At 35.6% G+C, this 18,079-nt stretch overlaps 1 protein-coding gene across 3 annotated transcripts in view; it reads right to left on the bottom strand.

Moving 5' to 3' along the window:
• The window catches only part of XPOT (exportin for tRNA), a 30,059-nt gene that overhangs the window by 2,229 nt on the left and 9,751 nt on the right, over window positions 1-18,079 (bottom strand). For all 3 annotated transcript variants that reach the window (XM_026092374.2, XM_064508541.1, XM_026092373.2), the window contains exons 5-23: window positions 17,803-17,872; window positions 15,847-16,065; window positions 15,054-15,238; window positions 14,527-14,695; window positions 12,923-13,159; window positions 12,573-12,611; window positions 10,803-10,865; window positions 9,657-9,781; window positions 8,660-8,804; window positions 8,408-8,527; window positions 8,141-8,235; window positions 7,259-7,328; window positions 6,581-6,819; window positions 5,804-6,089; window positions 3,699-3,888; window positions 2,281-2,397; window positions 2,081-2,196; window positions 1,544-1,591; window positions 146-217 (exon numbers count right to left, since the gene is read on the bottom strand). In XM_026092374.2, the coding sequence (XP_025948159.1) occupies window positions 146-217; window positions 1,544-1,591; window positions 2,081-2,196; window positions 2,281-2,397; window positions 3,699-3,888; window positions 5,804-6,089; window positions 6,581-6,819; window positions 7,259-7,328; window positions 8,141-8,235; window positions 8,408-8,527; window positions 8,660-8,804; window positions 9,657-9,781; window positions 10,803-10,865; window positions 12,573-12,611; window positions 12,923-13,159; window positions 14,527-14,695; window positions 15,054-15,238; window positions 15,847-16,065; window positions 17,803-17,872 (2,605 nt within the window). The remainder of the gene's footprint in view (window positions 1-145; window positions 218-1,543; window positions 1,592-2,080; window positions 2,197-2,280; window positions 2,398-3,698; window positions 3,889-5,803; window positions 6,090-6,580; window positions 6,820-7,258; window positions 7,329-8,140; window positions 8,236-8,407; window positions 8,528-8,659; window positions 8,805-9,656; window positions 9,782-10,802; window positions 10,866-12,572; window positions 12,612-12,922; window positions 13,160-14,526; window positions 14,696-15,053; window positions 15,239-15,846; window positions 16,066-17,802; window positions 17,873-18,079) is intronic.

Below are 18,079 nucleotides of genomic sequence, written 5' to 3'. Positions count from 1 at the left end.
ACTAAATGAATCACACTTTAAAATTACATATCAGAATATTTTTTATTGAGGGGCAGTAGGAGACTAATTTTGCCTGTATACTTTTTGTTCCCATTTAGAATTTCTACTAGTTAGAATTTCCCAAGTGTTCTTTTAGAATTCCTACCTGAATTATTTCAGGAGCTACTTGCAAAGAAGGCAGATATTCTTGCTGAAGATACTGAATGCATTCAGGACCCTAAAGAAAAGCAGTACACAACTTGTTCAAGTATATTTTCGTATATACTTTTGGGAACTCATAGGCTTACGCTGTGGTACAGTAGAAGAGCTTGAAAACAGATAGTCTATTTAGCTATTTTACATAGAAGGGGTGCATATCAAATACCAAATGTTCACATTATTCTCAGCTGTAGTGAAGGGAAAGATTTATCTCAGCCTTGGCATTAGGAATTCCACGTTTCTGTACACAGAATAAAAGGTTTTGAGAAACTGCACTGAAATAAGAACCACAAAACAGCCAGTCAGTTTCTTGTAACACTATGTAATTTAAGGTAGACAAACAGTATAAAAATGGTACAACTCCCAAACCTTTGAGAGAAGCAGATAGTCTGTTTTGTCTAATGTATTAGTATTTGTTTGTCTTCTTCATCTGCATTTATCGAATGCCTCTCACCACAAGAGGTTTTACTGTACAGTGGTATACAAACAAGATCCAATACCTCTGTAAGAGGAAAGTGAATCAACCTTCTTTTCATTCAGGCAGAAGGTAACCCTAGAATTGGAACCTGGTATACAGTTCACATGAGGGGTAGAAAAAAAAGATTCCAGATCATTCTGCTATAGTTGCATTGGTAGCGTTAATAAAAATAGTATTTGTAATAGGAAGCATTTCATTTACCCAAGCTCCATTTCCTACAGATTTGTGTCTCCTCACTGCTTTTGGGCATAAAGCAGCACAAACTCAGAAGGTCTCCTCAATTAGAACACAATCTCTTCTCTGCCAGTTTACACAAAAATTTTAAGAAGTTGTTTCTATTTGCGACTTTTTTTACTTGCATTTGACAGAGGGAGAAAAGTCAGCCAGCAATTTCAAGGGTACAGTAACATGAACACAGAAACTGCTTGCTTTCTCATTAAAATGGAAATATGCTAAAATGTTTTAATTGTTAACTAATGCAAAATTCATTTTTCCCCTAAGTGTTTTTCAATCAAGTCTCTCAGATACTGAAAGATTCCTTTATTTTTTGCAAAAGTACTCTATAGTACATCTCTAATTGTCCTTTTACATCAGCTTAAGTACTATACTGAAAAGCAGAAGAATGACAATTCTTCAGCTAAATCCAGTAACAATCAAGTGAGCAATTTTTCTCCTTAATGAAGAGTCAATATTTTGCTGTAAACTGTCAAGAGTTTGGATTCTATATTCCTACGTAATATTATAGCCATCCTATTAACACATGAGGATGAATTACTATTCTATTTTTATATAAGTATTTCTAGAAATTGATAAAAGCACTAGAGAAGCCTGTAAGTGTTATTCCCTGCAAAGTACTATGAAGCTTACCCTTTTGAGATGAATTGTTTTTAATGTCACTGCACATTCTGATAAAGCCTGTAATATAATGCATAACATTAGACTATTCAATTAGCCTTTTGGTTAAGTATTTAAATTCAAAGAAGCTAACCAGGCCCAAAACAAGGGCTAGTTCAAAGCCACTATCACCACCCTTTCCCTCACACAATGCTAACTGAACTTCAACCATTACTTCCAGTTTTTGCTCCACTCTAACCAGAACAATCTGTCACAGCTGAAACCAAGATGAACTACAGAACAGCCACCTACATTTGTTCACTTTCACTGAAATTAATTCATAAATAATACAGGTCAATGTTAAATACTCAAACCTGCAATTCTGTAGCTTGACTTTAAACATAGATGAGCTGCAGAATACAGCACCACACTTCCAAAAATTAGCATCCTGGTACCCCATTAAAAAAACATAAGGGCTTTTGTTTGTGAGACAAGCCAGTCTTTGATACCACATGGGCATGTTATTTATCTGTCCCATACAAATGAAAGTAAAAATTCTGTAATACACACCAATACTGTCTGGGCATCTGCTAAGTCAAACGTTTGCTTTAAAGGTGCTAAGAAACACGCAGGGACAATGTGCTTGTAGACAAAGTCTGCAAAACCTACTGGTCCATCTTTGCCTCCTGAAAAGAAAAATAACATTCCATATTTTATTCTTGCTCATTATCAGTAGCAGCGAGAAAGGAATTATTAAAAGACAGTCTTACCCCAAAGCTCCACCAACTTAGAAAGAATAATAAAACAAGTCTTCTGTGCAATAGGATCTGGGTAATCCACTGCTCCTTGAATGACAGTGAACAACACACGCTCCACATTCTGCGCACCTTAAATAGATTAAAATAAGTTTATTTAAGACTGCAGTCTAAGACATTTCTGTACTTTTACACTATTGTATACCAGAAAAATACCACACTGGAAGACATGTCTCAACTTAAAAATATTGTGCAAATACCATTCAACTGTGCAAAAATAGTTTTTTGCACGGATCTCAAATATTTTTGGGAAGCTTCCCCCATGATGCAAAACCACTCTTTTAGGCTATACTCCATTCCTTTTGATGATTTTAGTATTTTGTTTTCTTTACTAGTCTTTAACACACGCTAAGGTGAGGGGGTGCACTGACTTTTTTTTTTTTAAACAAATACAAGTTTTCTTCTGTCTAAACCTGCTACAGTTAAATAAAACTCAGCAGTACTTAATTAGCTCACATGCCTTCTAACATATGCACAGATATTTTTATCATACTTCAAACTTCTGTGCTGCTTCCATACTTATTTCTGTTCAACTCCTTTAAAATGTCTTAGGTGAGCACAAATGCCTCAAATACCTCTTTCAAGAATGCTCTCACTACTTTAACACCACTGTTTCCTTTCCCACAGGTATTACCAAGCATTTTAGGGATGGGGAAAGGAAATTTGAGCTCCATCTACTAGATGAGTCAATTTAAAGCTTTTAAAATCCCTAGACATTTTGACTGAATATAGATTAAAAGAATTACTTAGTAAAGAATCAAGTACCTGAATATTTGACTTTGCTATGAAAAGCAGTAATTTACATTTCAGCATTAATGGTGGGGAAAACCTGGTAACTACGTATTTAAGAAGTCAAATGATGCCTTTTACCATAGATGACAAGATCAGATGATAGCAACAAAAGAAATTACAGAATAAGTTACTCATGTATATTTCAGAAAGTGAATAATACAGGATGAGCTAAAAATACTAACAGCTGTGAGTGGTCTTGTCCAACAGTTTGAACACTCATACAAGTTTTGAACCTTGCTATCCATTTTGAAATGCCTTTCTACAGGAAAATATTTTATGAGCTCCAATTTGCAAATCAAATACAATGTTGCATGAGACACTATTCTTCTCCTTACAAGTTGAAAAAAATCAATATTGCTTACATATGACAACTAGGAAGAATACGTCAATTATAGCTGGATTTTACAAACCCAAACTCTTGCTTAAACAGCAAAAGTTAAATACAGTACTTAGTCTGCTCCATCTTGACATAGTTAACAGTTCTTTACGGGAATAAGGCTAATGATTTTAGTAGCCAAATTTGTGGTTGTATTAGATGAGAATAGCTCAGTTTCTCAAAGGATTGCAGTGTGGTTACTTACCTTGATTAGCTATGACTTCACTCATTCCACTGCCAGTTACTGTCTGCAGGAAAGCAAAGTAACTCCTCCGTAACATTTGTTTTTCTAAAGCAGCAGACTGATCATTTTCTTCTGCTGGAAGGAGCAATACTTCAAAAATAGCATGAAGTAGTGGCATAAACATCTGTTGCAGAAAAGGTGAAACCTGTGTCTGTGGAGATTGGAAGAGGGTATCAACTCATACAGTTATGTCAACTGAACATTTGGAAATTAAAACTTAAGGGTGCGTTATAGTTCTCAGCTTGATTCAGTTTTAAAGTTAATATTTTAATGCACCAACTATATATAACAAAGTGAGTCACATCAGGCTCACCATGAATGCTACCATACTTGACTTGCAAATCACCTAAAGTCTTTCATACAAAAATATCTAATTACTCATCTAGTCTCATTCTGTGTAGAAACAGAAGCTTTTTCAGCATTTCTCATTCTTCTGTTGAGGCAAACACTAATTCAAATTCCCTAAAATACAAAGATGCGCTATTGTAAAGTCTTCGTAGTTATGAAAAATGCACCTTGGAGACACTAAAATTGACAGCAGGTCACTTTTTGTAGTACTTATCTTTAAAGATGGCTTAAACAAAAAAGTTTTCCTAAACTGAGAAACTATTGGCATTACAGAATAAGTTTGCTATGTATTTCCTACTTGCAATAGGAAATATATGTAAGGGTACTAAAGTCGTTGAACAACTATGAGTTGAAAAAGTGAAGAATCCCGTGGGGTTGCTATACAGCCACACCTTAGAGTTCCATAAAGAGGCAATGCAGATGTCCGTTTCTTAATATTTAAGCTAGTTACAGTAAAGAGATGATTAAAGATTAATAAAAAAAAGAAATCTTGAAAACATTCAAGGTGAGCCTTACAAAGCTGGAATTCTTATTTTAACACATTCTTAAAAAGAATGGCACAGTACCATAAAAAATTAGAAATGATACCCAAACATGCTATTTGTCCAGTCTTGCTCCTGAAACCTTTGTCCTCTTCACCTTAGACAGACTACTATTAATTATCTGCTGTTATCTTGAACTGCTTTTAGGACCACTTGCAAAAAGGACTACAGCGTATTGAAAGTATCTGAGAGACTAGGGAAGAAGACATAGGTTTTCAAAGTTCCTTCACTGTCTGCTCTGTAGAAAGATATTCCAACCAGAGGTCCAGATGCCAGATTTATCCAGGTTTATTATGGTTCTGGTTTACTACTCACAAAATGCATTTCTCTTTGCTTTTAGCAATTTTATTTTCGCATTCTGCTGAAAGACTTATTTAAGCCCCTTTAAAAGGCTCCTTGACCTTTCCATACAGCAATCAATTTGCCATCTTATTCATAACTGCACAACATTCTTGTGGCAGCTCTCTGAAATTAGCCAGGAGTAACAGGTTAGTAACTTAACATTGCAATGCCTTTGCATTTAGACTGTTTGAAACTAGGACGGGGTAGCTCTCAAAGGCTATACTTCAAGATCCTTTGTTATAAAATCAGCTGATGATCCACTCCTACCTCATGCCTCTGTTTCAAGAACTCCAAAGTCCTTCCAAGGTTTAACACCTCCATATTTGTCAACCTGTTTTGTATAATACTGCATTAAGCCTCGGTGTATGTTTTTGTGTAAGAATACTGCATCAAGTTCTTGTAAATCAGTGTTTCTCCCTACATGCACATCAAATGTTTCTATATACCTAACTATAAATCTCATAAGAAATCAGAAATGTACTTCAAAACTTAGCATATTGTTGGAATTATTAACTTAGCACTTTTTTGAGCATGAAGTTAATTGTGCCAATAAAAAGAACAGCATTTTGCTGTAAGTAGCACTTTAAGTATTAAAATAAAAATCAAGAAAGAATCCAAGTTTGAGACTAATCATAAAGAAAAACACTCATTTCATCGATGCATGTCCAGCCATGCATGGCTATGGGAGAATGCTGTTTTCTAGTCAGATTCTTAGAAATATACTTATTTATTAACAGTGAGGTAAGGTTCTGACACATTCCACCCTCTTCTCTGTGCTCAGAAAACAGCTGTTCAGCAATGCTCTAATTCCCAAAAGCTTATGCAATATCATACCTTAAACTTAGCAGTTATTTGGTTTATAAGAGGAATGAATTCTTGAAGATCTTTTGCTTCACAATCTTTGAGCATGTGTTCAGAGGCAGAAGGAATGAATGGAAGAACTTCTTCCTCTAGGCAAATAATCATGCGGTGAAGGAAAGTGCGGACACCACTTCTCAGAACTTCCTTCTGTAATGGACAACTGAGAGCTGGCAAAAACGTCTGTAAGCAGTCCAAATATACTTCAGAGCAGCCACACTGTTTTACAGTCTGTTTATTGCTGAAAGCCTTGCTGGTTCGGCTGTAAAAGCAATACACCAAGTTCACATTCCAATATGATGGAGAAGCAATAACATCTAGAATAATGTATGCTTTAAAGCCCATGAACTAAACTAAAATATTACATTTCATGAGATGGGAGGCAAACACTGGAAGTAACAATTATTTGATATGAAGTAGCTATACTTTGGTAGCTTTTGGAGATTTAAGTCTAACAATTCACAAGCAACATACTACCAAAACAGCTCCATACAGTTCTTTGAGGAAGCTATTTCATGAGGAATGAAATAGATGTCAGTTTGTTACAGACTTGCTTATTATTCTCTTTATCTACACCTCTAACAGCCTTTTCTAAGAGGACTTCACTCATTTTCTGGGCTACTACGAAAAATTCCACAACCACTAAAATTTTTCTAGGTCAATAAAGAACAGGTAGAAACTCAACCCCTCCTTGCTAGAAATTCTTTACATTTTCCTTTTACTCAAACCAGAAACAGTCAATGCTGTACCTACCTAGCAAACCCAACAGCATGATTCAGGCAGTCTGCCAGTGCCATCTGTCTGTCCTCATCTTGTGCCATCATCAGTTTTTCTAACAATACTTTAAACTTCTCCATCAGTGGAGTCAACAAATTCCTCATTAGAACCTGTTTTCTTTCTGCGGAATATTCACTATTAACTATTAATACTCCAGCCGTTTCATAAATGAACAGTTGATCATCACTGCTTAAGAGAGCCTGGTAACCATTTTCCTAGAATGGAAGATAATAGGCATAAATTGCTAAATGCATTCTTATGGAAGCTGTCTTCTGATAACAATTTAAAGATACTACTTTTTCTTTTATCATTGCATAAGCAATGTCTGCAGAACAGTTACAACAGTTTTGAACTTTTCCTACTTGACTAGAAATGTCAAAAACTCATAAAACATAAGAACAACTATTTCGATACAGTTCATAAGGATAATCTTCTATACACCCATCTCTAGCCTACACTTCCAGAAACTCAAGTAAGCAATGTGATTAAAATTAGGTACAAACGGATGCATGCAAGTGATCTCACACGAAAAAAGCAAGACAATTGTGTTTAAATATGTTAGTGTACTAAACTGACAAGTCAGTAAGTACTTCGGCACACTGATGAATAAGTGCAAGCCTTATTTATTACAAAAAAACTGCTTCAAGTACTCACAGGAGGAGAAAGTTCCAGTAGGTCTTGTATTCTGTTCAGAACATCTTCAATAAAGGGATTCATTTGCTTACTGAAGTAAAACATAAATATGCAACACTGTTTAAAATTGTATGTGTTTTTACAGAACTCTTGCCATTTTCTTTAAGTCGTAAAGCTTGCTGCTAAACTATCTTTTCAATATAGAAGTCACCTTTCAAAATCAAAGCATTGTTGTAGAAATACTTGGGTTATGGATATGGTGCTTGTGGGTAGGCCAAATAGATTACACGGCACAGTGAGAAATCAATATTTCTTTCTTTCTCTCATTCTTTTATAAAACATGCACAAATAGCCTCACTCATCTGAGTGAAGTACTTTCATTAACGGTTGAAAAAAGGATCCTTCTGCAACCTGAACTGTCTTGCGGCTTCTCCTGCCTCTACATTCAAATACATGCCTGTAAAATCAGATCAACAGGATGAAGCTGTTTGAAGGGCTTTAACAGACCAAGTAAACTCCATCTGTATAAGTTTTCTAAATATTCAGAACTTGGTTGGGGATGGGAGGATGAGTCACTATTGTGAGTTTCCAGATCTGTGCACCCTCAGCTGTGCTAACTGAACTGAGGAAAAGTAGGACAGGCATTTATACTGCTTAGGCTTAACGTCTAATAAAAATAAGCTGAGCATATGCATTCGAGTTCTTTATTCTATGACAGATTTTTTCCAGTGCTACCTTGGTATTTCAAAATAGGACATCTCCATCAGAACACTTTTGATGTATTACTTCATTGCAGTTCATTTAAAGCCCAGCCTGTTCCAATGATGCTATAATGCACTGAATTCACCATATATAGCCCTTCTGTGCAATCTGGATGCAACATTTGTAACAGCTTTTACTTACTTAAGAGACTTGACAAATCTGGAAAAGAGGTAAGCTATTCGGCTTCGCACTTTTGGACTTGTATGGCGAAGACCACGGTGATCTAAAAACGCCATCTGCAATCAAGAAAGTATTGCAATTTTACAATCCCTGAACAAGGCTGGAAAAGCTAATCATGCAACAATTTAAGAAAGCCAGCTTCCTTAGTGACTTTCGGAAAAGAAAAAAGGTTCTTTAATTTCAAGAAAAGTCTTATCTAGTTGAAAGTGTAAATGAGATGGAACTTACTAGAACAGTTGGAATGTGCTGAGGTTCAACAGCAAAGAATTTTTCATATCTAACCACTGTTTCGAAGAATTCCAGGGTCACTGATGTATGTTGATAGGCACTAACACCAGAAGTCACCAGCTACAGGTAAAAACATTAACAAGTTAGCACTTTAACTACTTATAACATTAAATTACAATTTAGGTGACATACCAATAATTAAGATGAACCATTCAAACATTTTTAAATAGCCCCCACATCACACATACTTACTGTTCTCATCATATCTTGCAAAGCCGTAGCTTTTGTAACATCACCAGAGAAGTGAGCACCATGAGATACAGGAAGAGCCTCAGCCAACATATACAGTAGTCTTATCGCTACTTCTACTTCCATAAACCGTGTAGTCTGCCAATTCCTAGACAAGGAATAGGAAGATCAGCCAATTGCTGCTTTTGAAATAATCATCAGTTCTACAAGGTGATTATATTTCTATTTTCTTTCAAACGTTCATCAGATGCACAGCATAAAAAGAACAGATTGATTTTAACTATGCAAACACACACTGTTAGACCTAGGCAATATTTCAGGATGCTTTTGGAAGACCTTATACATAGATGTAGCTCTTTTCCATCAGAGCAGTACTGATTTCTCTTTACCAGTTTCAATTTGAATGCTACAGATTTTTCCAGATGCCTTTTTTAGGTATGAAAATAGCCTACTTTGATATGTGGATGAGCCATTCAGCTTCAGTTCATTCAGCCAATGACACCACTATTCCTATTTGTATATATACAACCCTCCTCCTAGTTAGGCAGCTGGTAATATTAATTTTTTTACATACACAGGTTTCAGGATTGGTTCTGTCCCCTTTTATAAAAATATTTCACTGCTGCTTCTTTTCCTCCATCCAAGTTTGTTCCTCTGCTAGCAGTAATATATAAAATTACTTTCTACATGTCATATGCATTCCCTTGAGGTATGAAGTAAACAAATGCATCTGTCCAAGTGGCTGTTGCTGTGCAGATAAGTGACAGATCAAGAGACATGTCAGTGGTGGTGGAGGGGAGCATTCTCATTCAAGATTACATAAAGAAAGCTTTTTTTCTATTAGACAAAGTCAGGTTTATCATAAAGTTATAACAAGCTTATTCAACCAATTGACTTCTCTTTGCTACATCATGCTTATGTTCAGTATGAACCAGGACAGTAAAAAAGGCAAAAAAGCTAAGGACAGGGTGTTCATGTAAAATTAAAACAAACAACTTACTGAAGTGTAGTGTTAAAAACTCTGCGGACAGATGCCAACAGTAATTCTGGTGAGACTTGAGCAAGCCTGTCCAGCAATAGTTTCAGCTGTTTTCTGTACTCCACAAACATTGCTTCATCTTCACCCTACACGACAGCCACATGTCAGAGAAGACCATATTTTCATGTTTAAATACATCCAGAACTGCTTTAGACAATCGCGCCTAGAACAAAAACATGTACATACAGAAACAATATACCAAGCTCAGAAAATTCAGTAATGCTCATCTTATGCTCCTGCAACATAACAGCAGGCTCTTTTATTGTCTGGTTGTAATTCAGTGATATGTTGAAGTCTACTGTGTTCAGTTCAGAAACACATTTAAAAAAGGCTTTTCAGACTGAAGATAAAAGCCAAAAGTAAATGAAAGAAAATGCTCTTCGTAAAACCTTACTGACCCAGCTCTTGAAAATTGACTCCATCCTCATAAAGAAGTTCTTCCTCAGCATTTAATTTAGTTTTAAAATTAAACTGACAGAAACATTTACCACTGACTGCATACAGTCCAAGTCAACTTTTTTTAGACTAAACTTTCTGAAAAGTTTGGACCAAAAGTAAGTCTGTTGAACGTATTCAATTATTATTGGTGGCTGACAGAGATACAGGCATGTGAGAAAAGGGAAACCAAGACAATCAAATAAACTTCTTTCTCTTTATGCTGTTTTTACAGAAATTAGACCACCTCCAGATGTCGTCAAGCAGCACCTCTAGGAGCTTCATTATAGAAAGTATTTCTCAAATCTTTCGCACGACCTAGGAGTAATGCATGGAAACGTACAAACTGCCTCTGAATGAGCCATCTCAACCACTATGCTTAGCCAATAGCACAGCTCTATTTGTCTAGAAATGATTCTGTGTGAAATGCAACTGCAATTAACCCGTTAACTGAACTGGCTTGGCTAACCCTTTACTATATTTTTTTATACTACTCAGACACGCATTTCGGTTAAAAAGCTTTTTACACAGAAAAAAGTATCAGCCCACAGACCTTAGCTTCAAACCTTCAAATGCTTAGCCTGTGCAAACTACTGATTTTTAAAGTGTGAGCAAGTTTTCTACATGTAATTTAAGTTGCATTTTAGTCTGTTTGTTTTTACATCAGAATACCTCATTTTCAAAATTGTATTCTTCATCGTATGTCAACTTCTTCATAACAGCCAACATGATTGCCTAGAGTAAAGAAACAAAACAGACAGAACTATGAGTGCAGAAGCAGGCAAGTGATAAGAAGCAACAGTTAAAATCCTACGCTAAAGGAAACATTAAAGCTTGTGTTAAAATATTTGCAAATGTTTAAGTTAATTCCATTTGTATTACTTCCACTGCATCTCTGAAAATTGTAATAGTCCATATTAAAACAGATGCATTATATCCAAACGATACACAGAAGCCATTCCAGATACACAGCATAGATGACTCAGCAGAGTGCTCCGTCTCTGGCAGTATTATCTGGCTTTGTTCCTTGCCTGTGCTGTTCTGTGCTGTTCAGCTCCACACTGAGCACAACAATCAAGATGGCTAAACTAGACGGAGGGAATCGCAGCTCTCAGGTTGTCTGAGATCCTGTTTTAAAGATTCAGGTCAGCTTAGCCATAACTAACTTCTCTAACAGCTCAACACCCCTGAAAGGTTAATTTTTTCCAGGTTAACAAGCTGAATCAGTTCAGCAACAGATCCAAGAATAACAGCTGGGACCAGCGTCCAAGAGAGTAGGAGAAGCAAAACCTTCCCCTTTCAGCAGCAGCAAGCCGTTAGATCAGTTCAAGCAATGAGGTGCAGTTTCACCTTTAGGAAGGACTGTTGTGTAAGTACCCTAACAGGAGTAAAGACTTGATCTTGTCTCTATTTAATCTGAAATGCTAGATATATCACTTTAAACTTATTTACTGTTTCAGATTCTTAAAACTCTTGACTAAACGTTTTACTAAATAGTTAAGTTCAAAAGTGTCTTGTGCACTTCAGTGGAAATCTGATTTGATCCAGTTATAAAGAAGAAAAGAGACAGAAGAACAAAAAGTTCAGTGATATTATGAAACTTCTCTATAATGTTAGCTCATCTGATTAAAACAGATACATTAAACAAAACCAGATTAAGACAATCTGAACACAGTTAACTGAACTCAAAATTTACTGTTAGAAGAACAAGTACAGAATTCAATTTGTTTGTAAACAAAAAGGAATCACAGTTTTCAGTTGTATCAGCCTGCAGAAGACCTGCATGAACCTAGCCAGTCCAAGATCTAAATTAGCGTGAAAGCTCCACAGAGAACAGAAGTCCAGAAGGACTGTGTTAAATAAACCAAACAAGTTTACTATCTCCAAGACTGGGCACAAACCTTACTTATTAAACTTAGCATGTATAGCTGCTCATCCTAAGTACAAGCATTACATTTGAATAGCATCTTTTTTCACAAGTTTAACATATTCAATAATGAATGGTTGAATTTTATGACAACTCTTTCCATTCTTCTTCCAATCCCTTGGAATTACAGCAGGTTTTAATAACACAAAGCTTTCAGGGAAACCTCTTCTTCTATCTTGATTTCAGAACAAAATATTAACAGTCTTTCCAGGAGCTTACTAAGATGGGCTTAAAATACTAGAGTTGTTTGGGAAGGTTAGCACTAAAATAGCTTTCATCTTCATACATGATTTAGTACAGGTTTACTATTTAAAGCAGCAACTGAAGTTACTGGGTGGAAGAAGATGGAACAGCTCATACTGTCCTTACTTTTAAGTTTTCCCTTTTAATTATTGTCCACAGGCACATTTTAAGGCATATAAACACAAACATGATTTGTTTCAACAAACGAAAGTTCTGTCACACAACGCACTCTTGAAATAAAACTCTAGTCAAAATAAAGTTTTAATTCTTACCTCTACATTTGCTTTTTGCTGGTCTGAAAGCACAGAAAGCTATAAACAAAAATTTCAAATGTTATTTCTTGCATCATAACTCTTTTTCTAATAGCAAGATACGTTTGCTTTTCTTTAACAGCCATATGATCTGCAAGCATTCTTTCCACTTAACACAAGACTTAACCCAATTCCTTCAGATTGCTTAAAAACTGTGTAAATAGTATGCCTGTGGCCAGTAAAGATACTAATTAGTCTAAAAGGATTATTTTGCAATCAGCTTCCACAAAGTATTGCTTCATATAGTCCCAAGAAATCAAAGAAAATAATAAGTCAAAAAGTGACATTAAACTGAAGCCAGACATATTTACTTGTTTCAAGATGTGAAGGTAGTCATAGCAAAAGCCGATGATATTAGATGAGATATCATCATCTTCATGAATTAGGAGCTGCAACATTAGGGCCACTTTCGCTTCAATAGCTTGCAGAGTGTCTTGAGCACTCTTTATATCACCACTTTTTACGAGTTTAGTCCAACTAGCTATTAATGCTTGCCCCATCCCATTGATGAGCTTAGAAAATCTGGCCAGAAAATCCACATCATCTTCCTGCAACAAAAAAAGTCTGATTGAAACTAATAGCAGAATTCAGATTTAAATGCATGAGCTTACAGACAGTACTGCCTGTGCTTAGTATGTACATAGCGCAACGTAAAGGCAACATTTGTCTCCTAGGTGGATAGTATAATTGCCTGGTTTGTTTTCCCTGTGGAATGGAGAGACAAAAATGAAAGCAATGTTAGAGCTGGCTGCCCTCCATCATACAAGAGCAGACTGATTCATCTCTTGAGATTAGTTGGTTTCTTTTTTCACTTTACAGCAAGAAGTAGGTTCATAATTCTAGGTGAAGCACATACACAGCTTAATCTATGGTAGATAAAAGGAAAAGACACTTTATGGGAAAACTTTAAAGATTTAACAGCTACAGTTCACTTCAGAAATACTGATAATGAGTGAGCAGAAATTTTCAGTAATCCCTTTAGGAGCAACTGATTATTAAGTACTTAAAAGTACTTAATACTGTACTTTGAGTACTTAAGTACTCAAAAATCCCCTGACTAGAATTGAGAAATATTGCTAGAACAACCATTCCAAGCTTTGCCCCCTGCCAAAACCATACAAAAGCACAGGAATAGCAAGACTTCTTCAAAGAGACTGAGGTAAGATTTTTAGAGGAACGATTCCTGAATTAATGAATGTACATTTTCTGCATTCTAGTAGACACACGAATTTGAAGAAGGCTTTACAACGAAAAATTCAGCTGTCTTGCAGTTGGAGAACTGGAGCCTTATAAGAACTGTTTCATCCTTCTCCATAGCAGGTGGTGAACAGCTGCTCCTCATGCACTGCAGCTGCACAGGGAATGAGCCTTTGGCTGGTAGGTATATTTTCCCAGCTCACAGGTAAGAATTTCAAGCCTCGTATCTGACAGTGCAGACGTGCATAACAGCTTTCTTCAAGTTTTATGCTATCTCTTTCCTCTGCCTAATCATGTACAGCTGGTCTAAAGTCTCACCCTAAAAAATCTCTGCCTTGGCTGCAATACTTGTACTTATCGCAGAATCATTTAGAAGGCAGGATTCTAGGCACTGAAACACTGAAGAAACAACAGTAAGCACAGTATACTTTAGGAGAGAAAAGGAGAAGTGATGGGATTGTATTAGGAGAATACCTTTATTCAAGAAAGAAAAAGTTAGTGAGGACAAAGGAAATAAAACACATTATATTTTTAAAAAAATAACAAATACTAATAGCAAACTTAATTTAAGTATCATAAAACTGCTACAAATGTTTAGCATTGGTGCAGAGGCACACACAATTTTCCCCTGCTGACGTAGACTTATTTTGTAGTTTTCTGCTCGTCTGCTTGTTTAAGAACTCTCTGACTCACTCTTATTCAAAATCAATTCACAAACCTGATCAATACTGAAGAGGCCAGCAGACTGTAATACTTGACACAAAGATTCAACCAGTTTTGTTTTATCAGTTGGGTCCATTCCTTTATTTACAATTTCAAACAAACAATCACAGGCTTCTTCCCGGAGAACTTCCACAGACATGTGACCTAGCAGCATATTTATAAACCTGGGGAAAAAATAAAAAAAAGTTATTTTTATATATACACAGTAGCATCATATAGAAACTTTATATTATTTGTTCGCATATTTACAACTTGCTTTTTTTTTTTAAAAAAAAACAGTTAGAAGTCTATTGTACCAACTAAAACCAGCATTTTATACATTTCACAGAGAATCTGGCAAACTATGCATGTCCATTTTGGCCATGATATCAGCTTGAAAAGTGAAATGCTTTATTAAGAAACAAAGATGAATGTATAATTAGTCTTTATTTAAAGATGAGTTTTAATGTAGTATCATAGAAATACAATCAGCGTGCTATGAAGGTTATTTTTACAAAGATGTGCCATCAAAAAAACTCCTACCTTTCATTGGCTATCAGGCTCAAATCTATCCAAGACACATAAGCTCCAACGACTTCAAGGCACTGGCATGTCAACTCTGAGTTATTATACTGATAATTTTGTAGGATTTGGTACCACGATTCCACCAAACTTGGAATGCATTGTTCCCTCATAGTATCTTTCAATAAGGTGTTCCTACGAGCCTCCTATCAATAGAGTAAAAGGATAAATTAATCTTGTCATAGAAAAATATAAACTAATAGCATTTTCACATCCTCTTCCAGATAATGCTTGTCCGAGCAAGATAAATAATTCAAACAGAGGTCAGAAACCCCAGAAGTGGAGATTACTCCTCCCTGCAAGGAATAACAATCAATGCCCTAGGTTTTCTTTTATTTGTCGCCCATAACGCCCAAACACTGAGGAAAGGCTAACAAAGAGAAAAATAGTCCTCTAGACCATTAAACAGATTTTTGATATTAAGATTCCTTAAAAAATGCACTAGTAGAAATTAACATTTTAAAATGAGTCATTCTAACATGAAATTGGCTAATTCAATTCATTAGTTTTTGCTTGCTAGGTCTTCTCTGTGGGGTGCAAGAGCACTTCAAGCAAAAAAATTCATTAACTGAAAAGTACGAAACCATAAAGAGCATTAAATGATACATGGCTCTTGGATCTAAACCACCTAATGTCTCTAAGGTAGAGCTGCCATAGGGAGGAAAAAAAAAATCTTTGCAAGTCTTTTGCCCTAATTAAACTAGAGAACTCTTCTGAACTTTAAAGAAAATGATAATGCAAAGTTGTAACTTGCCTCTGATGTATGAACAACATCACGGTCTACCAGCTCAGCATCAACAGCCATCAGGATTCTGAGGTACATATCCACTCCTCGTGGATTAAGGTCAACTACTGATAGAATATCAAAAAAAAACTTGGGCCATTTTGTGAGATATTCAGTAACAAAAAGCAATGCAAAGACTTGTGCTGCTTTGTTGCGAATAAAAGTCTTCTCAGGCTGGGGATTCAGCATCTGGTAGAAACAAAATATTTTATTTGTATATTCTTATTAGATCAGAGAAGTATCATTTATGCTTGTTGATTTCTGTACACTGATTAATATATTTCCTCTCTTCTCTCTTACTGGCGGAGATTAAAAAAAGCCTAATCTTTGCAATGATTTTGAAGAAAACAGCAAAATTTTAATGAATTAGGGGCAACATTCTCTCTGGATGAATTAAAAAAAAGTCTTTTATTCAATAGTAAGACATTACAGGTATTATTTAAATAATAACAGCAAGTTTGTTAAGTTGGTGGAAGTAATAAAAAACAACTTCTAGAAAGCAAGAGATGGTCCTCTTGTGCTCCTAAGTTAAATGTTAGCTTTAAGAATATTGAGATGTGCTTCTAAATCTCAGCTTATCAGGGAAAGAAGGAATCTGTCACACTACCAATTTCTCTCCCTACTCGTTTTCTATAAACTCCACCTAAATGGGGCAATTTGCCACAAAGAGAAATTAAAAACAATTTTAATCCATTTCACAATGATTTTCAAGTATTATGTCAAGTTTCATGTATTATATCCCATTCTTACTGTTCAATTTTGTGCAAACAAAGCAAATAGGAATTTCTAGTGCAGAATAAGCAAAACGACAGCTAGATAATGGTAGATATAGGCATGATTTGTATCAGCCCACTTGATGGTTTTGCTGGTTGCAAAGTCTTGGGTCCAACTGATATTTACTGCAATTTCAGCTACGGTAGCTAATTCCAGCAAAAGCTAATGACAATTCAGACTAATAAAGTGCATGTCAACTGCTATGAAGTGGAAGCACACCCCTGCACTTTTACTATGTAGGGAAGATAAACTCTCTTCAAAAGGCAGAAAGAGTTATTTCCCCCCCCCCCCATAACTGCTTCCAAAATTAACTTCAAACTACATTGAAACACATTAACATAATATTTCATTTTATTAATTCTTGACATAGGAAGGAAATCAGTTAGAGGGGACTTTATGAAAATCAGCAAAAATTAGAATTCATTCACCAACCTTCCAAGATTACGTACTTACAGTTGGGCTAAATGATGACTAACATGGAATCATTTATAACCTGACCATCATTGAAAGGTTATGTTATAAAGGAGGGGGAGGAAAAGTGCATATACAGCATGAAGGCGACATAGAGGGAAAAATCAAGATGTTTTGTCAGCAGTACGACTTAGGTGATTCTGACAGGCTAAGAAAACTGAGGAAACTTTACTGGTCCTTTGCTGACACAAGAAAGAGTAGTCAATATACTACTATAATATTAATAAAGGCATGGCCTGAGTAGTCTTTTTGTTCATTTATGAATATCTGCTAGTACTCTAATAGATAGGAGTTAGGCTAAAAACAGAATTACTGCTCCTATTTCATAAACCCAGGAACACAAGGAATCTGGATTATACCTCTCTAAAGGGAAACTTTTAATACTCCACATTTGGCACATGATTAAACAACTCATCATTACCTGATGTAAAAGTTTTATATTCAGTAATAAAAAGTTCAAGCACAGACTTCTTGTCTGTGTTGTTCTTGTCTGTTGTTCAGCAAAAGTTAATTTAAAGAATTTTTAATGAAGATTAGCATGTTCAAAGCTTTTCACTATCAGATACTGTATTTTTTCAGGAAGTCACATTTAAACTTGGATTACAGGTTGGACACTTAACCTGCACTGAACACATTACGCTAGCCAGCTAATGTAAGACTGCTGTGAAGAAACACACTTACCTGTGCTTGCAGCCATGTTATGAGTGTTTCCCTTATTAGCTGCTGCTGGACTTCAGTAAGTTCAGAATATCTGAAATAAAGTGTAACAAGATCAAAATATGACTTTGCTTCATGACAACTGCAACACGCCATAAGGCAAAAACTATTTCAATCTGTACTGCAGAGCAGTATAAATGAAAGGTTCCTAGAAAAGGTATTCACACAACTATTTGCATGTTACAATTCTGAATCAAAGTCTTAGAGAGAGAATAAGGAAAGATATTTCACCCATAATAAT

The sequence above is a fragment of the Dromaius novaehollandiae genome, chromosome 1, assembly GCF_036370855.1.
Source record: "Dromaius novaehollandiae isolate bDroNov1 chromosome 1, bDroNov1.hap1, whole genome shotgun sequence".
Lineage (NCBI taxonomy): Eukaryota > Metazoa > Chordata > Aves > Casuariiformes > Dromaiidae > Dromaius > Dromaius novaehollandiae.
This window is presented reverse-complemented; position numbering and strand designations above follow the sequence as displayed.